Here is a 10839-nt window from a genome sequence, read left to right as displayed (position 1 = left end):
ACAGTAATACCTGTGTTTTCTTGTCACATGGTGTTACACAGGGGTGGGCCATACGCACAAAAAATCATATCCCCAGAGTTAATTGCAGTATCTCAAGAACGATATTCAGACGGTATTTTAACAAAGCATCAGTTTCAAATGTCTTGGTCGAGGTTCAAGTATCACACAAAACATGAATGGGCCAGAGTTGGATAGTACTCAGTTACATTTACTTGAGATTTTTTTTAAGTACTTTTCTAGCAGCGTCCTTTTACTTGAGTAATGTTATATTGTAGTAACAGTACTCGAGTAAATGTTGTGGTTACTCTTCCCATTGTGAGTAAGTGGGAAAATTATAAAACAGAAATTACATCCTGACATTTACTCTTGAGTAGTACTTTCCTCAAATATTTTTTAACTCTTACGTCAAAAGAGTCATTTCACATGCCACATGAAAACGCACACAGGAAAGAAACCTTCCAGTTGTCTGTCTTTGAGAACGTATTTATTCAAAAGATTTATCTAAAAAACACATGAGAACACACACAGGAGACAAACCTTACAGCTGTTCTGTCTGTAGTAAATGATTTGCCCAGAGCAGCGATTTGAAAAGTCACATGAGAAGTCACACAGGAGAGAACAGAGCATGACAGAAGGTTTTGTGCTGTGTTTATGTGTTACAACAACAGCCAGTTGTTTAAAATCAAGATGAAGTTATGTTATAAAATGTACTAAGAAAAAAAAAAATGTTTGTGCTTAATTATTGATCTTACTGAACTAAAGCAACATGTTCTGTTTGCACAAATAAACTTAGGTAATATTGTTATGTTTGTGGATCCATGGCTGACCAACAACTACATTTCTAGTTTGAAATGTATACAGTTTATATCCATTATTTTCTCTTTTTCTCTGTCTCTGTCTCCCTCTCCCCCCCCCTCTCTCTCTTTCCCTCTCACATGGCACACACTCAAATACGTGCATAAAACTTTGCTCCTCTCTTAAAGAGGAGATATTTCTATGGGGTGTTAACTGCTAACAAAACATATTTACATCACCATGTTACCTTTTATCCATCCATTTTCTTTCTCTTATCCGGGGCCGAGTCGCATCAGTCTAAGCAGGGACTCCCAGACCTCCCCCACCCCAGACACTTCCTCTAGCTCCTCCTGTAGGACCCCAAGGCGTTCCCACGCCAGCCCAGAGACATAGTCCCTCCAGTGTGTCCTGGGTCTTCCCCGGGGCCTCCTCCCGGTGGGACATGCCCAGAACACCTCCCTAGGGAGGCGTCCAGGAGGCATCCTGAGCAGATGCCCGAGCCACCTCAACTGGTTCCTCTCAACGTGTAGGAGCAGCGGCTCTACTCTGAGCTCCTTCTTTGTGACTCCTCATCCTATCTCTAATGAAGCATCCAGCCACCCTGTGATAGAAATTCCTTTCGGTCATTACCCAGAGCTCATGACCATAGGTGAGAGCAGGAACTTAGACTGACCAGTAAATAGAGAGCTTTGCCTTTGGACTCAGCTCCTTCTTTACCACAACGGACTGATACAGCGACCGCATCACTGCAGACGCTGCACCGATCCGCCTGTCAATCTCACGCTCCATCCTTCCCTCACTCGTGAACAAGACCCCGAGATACTTGAACTGCTCCACTTGAGGCAGAGACTCACCACCCACCCGGAGAGAGCAAACCACCTTTTTTCCAGCTGAGAACCATGACAAACCAAACAGCAGAGATGAAATCCTGTGGTTCCCAAACCAGGCCCCCTCCGGCCCCTGGCTGCACCTTGAAATTCTGTCCATAAATATAATGAACAGAACCGGTGACAAAGGGCCAAGGTCCAACATGCACCGGGAACAGGTCTGACTTACTGCATGCGAACACAGCTCCTGCTCCGGTCATACAGGGACCGGACAGCCCTTAGCAAAGAGCCCCGGACCCCATACTCCCAGAGCACCCTCCAAAGGACACCACGAGGGACACGGTCAAATGCCTTCTCCAGATCCACAAAACACATGTGGACTGGTTGGGCAAACTCCCATGAGCCCTCGAGGACCCGATGGAGAGTACAGAGCTGGTCCAGTGTTCCACGACCGGGATGAAAACCACACTGCTCCTCCTGAATCCGAGGTTCGACTATCGGTCGGATTCTCCTCTCCAGTACCCTGGAATAGACCTTACCGGGAAGGCTGAGGAGTGTGATTCCCCTGTAATTGGAACACACCCTCCGGTCCCCCTTGAACAGACAAAACATAGACAGAGGTTTGATTGACCTCACCTGTCACTCACCTGTTTCTCACCTGTTGCTCACCTGTTTTTGCTGACTTATACATGGAACCATTTGAACAGAATGCATGGGTGTGTTGGGGCACTGGGCTGCAGGGTTGGGCCGTGCATTTGACCCTTGGGCCTTCAGTGACGTCGGCCTTACACATTATAACATCACCTCAGGACAGGCGAGTCAAGCAGCACGTGATACGGAGGTTTGTGTTACGCAATTCATGACTGTGTCCTGACAGCAGAAACCTGTAGTCGTAGCCTACTTATTTACTACTTGTTTACTACTTGTTGTGTGAAGGTGTCGTTACCAAATAATATTATTAACTCAATGTGATCAAACTGAGAGGTAAATACACCATATTATGAGCTTTATAGTCCATTATAGGCAATTGACACATTATAGCAGCGACAAAGAAGGAAACTGTAGAGTCGGAGTTTGTGGGCGGGGCTTTGAACGCGCCTTGAGACCAGGAGGCGCGTCCATGAGGCGCGCCGCTGCGTGTTTCCGGTCCACGGTGAACCCGGACAGGTGTAGACAGGTGTAGACAGGTGTAGACAGGTGTAGACAGGTGTAGACAGGTGTAGACAGGTGTAGACAGGGGCGTCCGAAGCAGAAACAGGTGCGTACTCGTCTGAGCTGTAAACATGTTGGTCGTGTTTATTCCTGGGCTGTACTAGCCTGCCTGCTTTGTTCGTGTGTGTGTGTGTGTGTGTGTGTGTGTGTGTTTCGTTAAGGAAGAGTGTGTATCGATACAGTCGATCCGAGCGCCGAAACTAACCGCGTCTGTGGCTCTTCCTGAAAATATGTCCGGAACAAACCTGTCACTGTGTTTAGTCTGGCGCTTGCTCGTGTTTTCTGTCATACTATAGAAGCGAAATCCCGCATTATTGTTTTATTTGTCCAGACCAGTGCTATAAAGAAGCGCTGTGACGTGTTATTGAGTCCTACAGGCTGACGCACAACACACAACTACTGCACTGTACTTCTGTTTCGGGGTGTGTGTGTGTGTGCTGTGTGTGTGCTCTGTGTGTGTTCTGTATGTGCTGTGTGTGTGCTCTGTGTGTGTACTGACCATTACTACAAATACTTACATTCCTATTGCTGAGTAGACTGTAGCTGTACTTTTATTTAGAGTTTTAAACTTGTCTGCATTTAAAATCACAGAAGTCACTTCACACAGTACAAGTCCCAATAGCTGCTCCTTTCATTTCAATGGAGGATTTAGGAACAGTTTTACCACTAAAATGTGATGTAAAGTAGGTTGATTTATGCAAAATGTCAACACTGCACTGATTATCTGGAGGATTTAGAACGACTAAAGAAAAAAAAAAGTGCAAAAAGTAACTAGTACTTTCAGTAGTATATTTCTTGTGTAATTAATACTACAGATCAACTGATACGGATTTTTTCATGGCCGATGTTGATGATTTAGAATCCAGAGCAAATGATGACCAATCTCCTCTGTCCATATTTTTGGGCCGATATGTTGGATCAATTTTTATTATTTTCCCCAAATTTTGTAGTTTAAATTCACTACAAACTCATCAAAAGGCCTTTTTACCGTGGACTTATAAGAGAGCTGCGCAGCCACGTCTGTGCAGATATTTCTCTGCACTGAAGTGTTTAAATAAAGCTTTATGTGTGCTCTTTAGGCAGCAAGACCAAAACAAAATCTCAGCCTAGACTGGAAAGGTAAGGCCAATAGCTGATACGCTAAATAGTGCAAATATCGGCACGATATATCGGCCAACCAACATCTTTATCCCAATCTCTAGTATCTCTACTTAATACCTTTACTTACAAATTTAGATCCATACATAATTTTATTGAGCATTTAGGAATCAGTAAATCCAGTGCAGTGTGTAAAGAACAGCGCCCCCTGCTGTGACCTTAGGACGTGCACAAGGAGCTGCTCCAGTGTCTTCATGATGGGACACGTCAAAGCTACTGGTCTGAACTGGTTTCTGCACAATCTTAAAACTTTTACAGGGATTGTAGGAGAGAGGAATGATGAGGGGTGTAGAGAGCGAGGAAGAGGAGGGTGAAGACGGGGCTGTGGCAGTGGAGAGCGAGGAAGAGGAGGTTATAGAGGAGGAGACAAATAAAATAAACTATTTGGTTCATTTCAGGCCAGTGATATTTTAGCAGCAGTACTTGTACTTTTACTGGAGAACACGTTTTCAGATCTATTTTCACCACTACATACCATCCATATACCCAAAAAACCTGCTGGAGCAGCTCCTGACAGGCTTCTCCAGCGGCACTGAAGGACGGGTCAAATGCATGGGACTCTAAAGTGCACCTTAACCTGTATTCTAATGCTTGTATTTTACTTGCATAATATTTACACATGTATGACTCATGTATGTTGCAGATGTCTGAGTTGAAGCCTCCAGAGGCCGGCAGCTGGACTGAGAGCCAGATGATGATGATGGAGGGCGGGGCCTGGCAGGAGAACACACTGCCTGTGAGTGCAGCTCAGGTGTTCAGCCCCGCCTCCACCAGCATCAAAGAATCATGGGAAATGGAGGCTGAAAAGAGGCCCTTCCTCCAGCAGCACTTTGTCCAAGAGGAGTGGCCCGAAGAGAAGCCACCTCGAGGTATTTGCACAGATTCACTGATATGGATATAAAGAAGGACATAGTGTGTATGTTTATATATACATATTGTATAAATATTGTGTATATCCACGATACTCGCGGATCATCATGTTATAATTTGAACATTATAAATCATAAAATTCATCTGAAATGATTTAAGAAACATCTACTACAGCAGTAGTACTGTACTAGTACTGTAGTACTGCTGTACTACAGTACTAGTACAGTACTACTGCTGGTGCTGGTACAAAACTCTGACTGCAGATAAAACTAGCTATTTAGCTTAAATCTGTTGCGTAACATCTCTGTTTTTAATTAGCTCAATGTCTCTGTACATTTCCCCTTAAATAAAGATAAACTAAATAAAATAAATGTGCTGCTCACTAGTGTGATCCGTGGCTGTCCATAGGAGGCGCCGACAGGAGGCGGTGCTTTGTTGTGATGGAGTTTCTGGTGATGTACCTGTCGTACCTGTCGTGCTCTGTAATAACCTGGAAAGCACTGGACTTTTTCTTTTATTAAGTGGTTTTAGATGAATATTGCACTTAAAAATAAAACCATATTATATATATTATAACATAATGATCCATGGGTGTCATGGATTTACGTATAGAGCAGACATGTCTTCTTTAATGATAATAAAGTGTCAATAAAAACTGACTGAATGACGGGCTTCCCCTGACACAGGGCGGTGCTGCAGTGAGCGCGTGGTCCTCAAGATGGCGGTGTCCTTGGGCACAGCGGCTCTGTTTTTCCCCTTCCTGCTGTGGGGCGGATACGTCTTTCTCCCCTTTGACGCGCCGGTGATGGACAGCGCCCCCCTCAGGCTGGTCTACACTCTGCGCTGCTGTGTCTTTGCTTCACTGCCTGTAGCACTGGGTGAGTCCTCCTCTGGTTTAGGTGCTCTTCCTCTGGTTTAGGTGCTCCTCCTCTGGTTTAGGTGCTCCTCCTCTAGTTTAGGCGCTCCTCCTCTGGTTTAGGTGCTCCTCCTCTGGTTTAGGCGCTCCTCCTCTGGTCTAGGTGCCCCTCCTCTGGTTTAGGCGCTCCTCCTGATTTTCATTTATCTTTTTACAGAGAGAGCCCAATGAGAGCACCAGCCTGTCATTCATGAGCGCTCTGTGTAAACACTACAAACAGAGCAGTGCAGTGTTGCAACATCAGAACCTCTTTTGGTCTGTCGTCATTCTCCTGTTCATACTTTGCCATCAACATTCCTTGGGAGTGTGATGCTAACAGATTGCACTGCTTTTTTTTTTTCTTCAGACTATTTTAAAACTTTTTTGAGAGCATTTGCTATTGTGTGTTGTGTTACCATAGTAACCGCTGAACCTTCTCTCATAGCCATACATGTACAACACTCCCAGTGTGAAGCCTCTGGAACACTCACACATTACATCATATCATGTACAAAAGAGGAAATGTTTACACTCCTGAACTAACTATGTCTTTAACCAAACACATCACATTAAACTGCCGTGTGTGAATGCAGCAGCATGAACCGTAGAGGCACCAGTCTATCCAGTTTCACGTGTTTGAAATGTGTTCTGTTTTTGGGAAGCAAAATAACCAAAAGCTTTTTTTTTCCCATTTCCGTTCTAGTGCGGCCAGTTTTTAGACGAAGCCAATCATGAGCTCTTGTGTTAAAAGTTTGTGACGTGCTGCTGACAATAGCGCCCCCTGTTGTGTCATGTTGCAGGGTACCTGGTCCTGGGCGTGTCGCGGTTCCGCTCTGGTGAAGTGCAGTCTCTGTGTGAAACTGAGGGGTGTGGCTCCGTAGGGCTGAAGAGAACAGGGATTAATGATGTCAGCGTACACCGCGGCTTTGTGTCTGACTCCACTCACCTGTTCCTGCTCTACTTCCTGCAGCTCGCCGTCATGGCGACCTACCTGAGCCAGGAGCAGCTCAAACTGGTGCCGCTGCTCACGCTGCTCTTCTGCCTCGGACGGTACTTTTCCCTAACACCAAAAACCTTTTACTGTTCATCTCAGTCAGAATCTCAACTGTAAAGTGACCGGATGTAGTTTTAGGTCTGTTTTAATCATAGTGTTTGATGAGCTTCAAAATATGATATTTTATTTATTAGTTGTGTTCAAATGTTACATCACAACATTGTCTACATAGTCATTTGGCACCTATGTCTTTTGACCAATTTAAGCATTGTTTGTTTCATATGTGGCCTGCACACTGAAGTCCCCCTTAAACAACAGCTCGGTTGTTAGGGTGTGCAATAGGGTGGGGCCATATCATCTCACTGGTGATATATTGTGCTAAATTTAGGGATGAAAGTTGGAGTGTACAGCTGTACGTACACACTGCAACTCATGTCCCTGTCAGTTGTGACAGGAGACAGACAGAGATCGTGGCTAATGCAACGGCTAAAACCCAGAGCAACTGAAACACTGTCTGTGTTTACATGCACACTAAAATCTGATTATTATCTGATTTCTGGACCTTTAAAATGACTCAAATGTATGTCTGCATGTGAACTGCAAAATGAGCAATCAGACGGACTGTGGCCACAAACAAATCACATTATTTTACTGTTAAAATGTTATTTTGATTTTGAGCATTCATGTAACAGCACACTCATTTGTCCACAGACAAGTGCGGCATTTAAAGGTGCGCTTGTTTTGTCCACAGGCAGGTGTGGCATTTAAAGGTGCGCTTGTTTTGTCCACAAACTGGTGCGGCGGTTAAAGGTGCACTTGTTTTTTTTTTCCACAGGCTGGTGCGGCATTTAAAGGTGCACTTGTTTTTTTCCACAGGCTGGTGCGGCGGTTAAAGGTGCACTTGTTTTTTTTTCCACAGGCTGGTGTGGCATTTAAAGGTGCGCTTGTTTTGTCCACAGGCTGGTGCGGCGGTTAAAGGTGCACTTGTTTTTTTTTTCCACAGGCTGGTGCGGCATTTAAAGGTGCACTTGTTTTTTTCCACAGGCTGGTGTGGCATTTAAAGGTGCGCTTGTTTTGGCCACAGGCTGGTGCGGCGGTTAAAGGTGCGCTTGTTTTGTCCACAGGCTGATGCGGCGGTTAAAGGTGCGCTTGTTTTGTCCACAGGCTGGTGTACTGGGTGGCTGCAATGTTCCAGAGCAGTATCCGCGCCTTCGGGTTCGGGTTGTCCTTTCTTCCATCCCTCGCCATGATTGCCGCCAATCTGTACTTCCTGGTTACCATGGAGATGAGTGGCGGTGCTTTCAGCCCACCTCAGAAAGAGCAGGCCCCGCCTCAAGGACGCCAGCGCTTCTGGGGCTGAGCAGTGGACCAGGACTTAACCCCGAACTGTGCCATTAAAATCCCAACAGCTCAGGATATGGCCATAACAATATTTAGTTTTTGTGATGTTTTTCTATGATTCAGTGATTTTGGTAAAGATGCTGCTTCAGTTTGACACAGTTTCCTCTGTAGGAATCTGGTCTGTGCATGCAACAACTTTATGAATCATGTATTTTAACCATTATTTCACAGTGAAAATGCTGTGTGTCCTACAGACTCCACTGTTAGACTGAATCAGACTCAATGTGTGCACATATGACTAAACTCTGTCCTCAAATGATCTGCGAAAAATTACATCAAAATATATTATTATTTTAAGAGCTGACACTACAGGCAAACCTTTTTTTCAATTTTTATTTTGTATTTTCTTTGGGTTAGTTTGGTCTCTTGGCATACAAGCTGCATGTGGAACAAAATGGTCCAAATCTGCAGCGAAAGATGTTTTATTTAATTGATTACAACCTGCAGCCATAGAGTCATAAGAAACACGGTGCATTTCCCCCATAGGGACATAAAGATCAGCTCTTTAAGTAGCACCTCCACACACCAAACACTACAGTCTTGTACTTTACCAGATTTTGATGAAACGTAAACAAGGATTTGTTTACCTAATTCCAGCCTGACTTACTGCACATGTCTTTTGTAAGATCTAGTTTACTCAGATACTTAATCAGATCCAAAATCCCCTCTATGTTTTAGTATCTAATATGTCAACAAAAAGAAGCAAAAAATAATTCACCTTTTTGAGATTCATGTCCCAAAAATTGTAAATTTGTGTCATTTTTATGAATAAAATATCTTTATGTGACAACATGCCATAACAAAAAAAAAACAACAAAAAACTTATAATATATTTTTTTCTTAGATTTATATAAGTAAACTTTCAAATTGATATCTCTAAATATAATCTTTTTTCCCACTGTCCTGCAGTGTGTCTTAAAGAGTTGAGTTTATTCACACTGAAGTGGGAGCACATTGTGGAGCCTGATGATCGTTTGATCAGCCTGTGCAGAGTCACTGTGCAGGAGCTCTGTGAGGTTCCTCCTCATGAAGACCTCTGCTCACCCAAAACAACACAAACCTGCTCTGTGGAACGGCTGCACAGTGCAACGCACTTAGAAATACAACAATATACATGTTTTCTACTTTCTACATGTTATATACTGTACATGTTTTATATTCTAATCCTCAGAGTAAGCGCTGCAAACCCCTGGCCTTCTCACAATGAGCTTTTAGTCCTACTTTCCTTGAAATTCCTTAATCAAAACTATTATGATCTGACCTCTGACCCAAACTACACTTGCACTTTTTAAACAGAAATGTACCAGGAAACGCTATTTTAATATATAAAAAGATAAACCCTCAACTCACGGCCTAACCCACACCTTACATTCTCCTGTCTGCTGGTGCCACATATAAATCCTTAAACTTGTTTGCATTTTTTTTATTTAAGTAACATAGTCACCGTTTGTCTGTTAGTTGGAGAAGTTTTTTGTTTTTTTTGCTTTTACAATGGATAGGAGATATATATGATAATATACATAAATAAATGCTTGGATGTGCACATTTATTGTTTAGTACCTTGTGAAATAATATGCTGCCTAAAGTTTATACACTGTGATTGTACACATCAGAAATAGACCAAACTGTGAATGTGATTGTTTGAATTCGATAAGATTTGTCCAAGGCTCCGCCCACAAGTCTTTGTCACCCATGCTCCCACATGACAATTCTCCATAAATATACAAACACATGATACAAAACTGTACATTACAGATTTATAAACCTGATGCAATGTGCACATAGACTGTATATATAAATGGACTTCGCTAACCTGCTAGCCGCTGCGTTGCAAATAGGAAGTGAGCCTGGGCACACATCTAACTCCATCGACGTCTCTCTGCATCTGCTGCTGTCAGACTCGTCATTCTGGTCTTACATTTTTTTGTATTAACCCACTCTACATGATCCTGGTGTTTTTATTTCACTGTTGTTTCAATAAATCAAGATATAAACATTAATGAGAGACAAATCAGGCACCTAGTGTCCACTAGTCTTAGTAACAGGTTTGATTGACACCGTTGCTAAGTGCCAGCTCCCTACTAAACCAGTGTTTAGTAGGAGCATTATCTTCAACAGCCTTGGGCTGGATTGGTTCTTTGGTTGCTATGATACTCGCTGTCGGAATTCCAAATATGGACTCGCTCCAGATTCACCCCTTTAACGGCTCTAGCCTCGATGAGCTTCATTTGACTATAGCTGAACGCTGTGGGTGATGTCACACTCACTCAGTCCACTTCGTTATACAGTCTGTGGATGTGCAGTAGTTTCACTGAACGACTTCTGACTCAAAACATAAAAGATTTTAATAAAAAAGACATGTTAATGCGTTGTACTAGTATTTTCAAAACAATAAAACATGATGATCTAAATATGTTATGTGGTACAGTTAATAGCCCATAGAAGTCCCCCTCTTTGAGAAGCTTCATTTTGGAGATGTGCTGTGTTCTGGTTAAAAGGTTTCTTGAAAGTTAAAGGTATTTGATAGAATAAAAATGTTTATTATTATTTTTAACAAATATGAAACTGTGAAGCCTTGCTGTCTATAGGCTGCAAACAACACCTGTATCAGAGGTGATTAATAATCAGTTACATTTACTTGAATAAAGTAACAGTACTTTTACTTGAGTAAAGGTTGTGGTTCCTCT

At 43.0% G+C, this 10839-nt stretch overlaps 1 protein-coding gene across 1 annotated transcript; it reads left to right on the top strand.

The window, feature by feature from the left end:
- Positions 1 to 2746: 2746 nt before the first annotated feature.
- LOC117383575 (transmembrane protein 79-like) lies at positions 2747 to 10602 on the top strand. The gene is made up of 5 exons (XM_033980775.2): positions 2747 to 2880; positions 4636 to 4861; positions 5549 to 5740; positions 6558 to 6807; positions 7916 to 10602. Exons 2-5 carry the CDS (start codon positions 4636 to 4638, stop codon positions 8109 to 8111), a joined length of 864 nt encoding a protein of 287 aa, XP_033836666.1. The 5' UTR covers positions 2747 to 2880; the 3' UTR covers positions 8112 to 10602.
- The last annotated feature ends 237 nt before the right edge of the window (positions 10603 to 10839 follow it).

The sequence above is a fragment of the Periophthalmus magnuspinnatus genome, chromosome 16, assembly GCF_009829125.3.
Source record: "Periophthalmus magnuspinnatus isolate fPerMag1 chromosome 16, fPerMag1.2.pri, whole genome shotgun sequence".
Taxonomy (NCBI): Eukaryota; Metazoa; Chordata; class Actinopteri; order Gobiiformes; family Gobiidae; genus Periophthalmus; species Periophthalmus magnuspinnatus.
The sequence above is the reverse complement of the archived record's forward strand: the minus strand, read 5'-3'. Positions and strand labels throughout refer to the sequence as shown.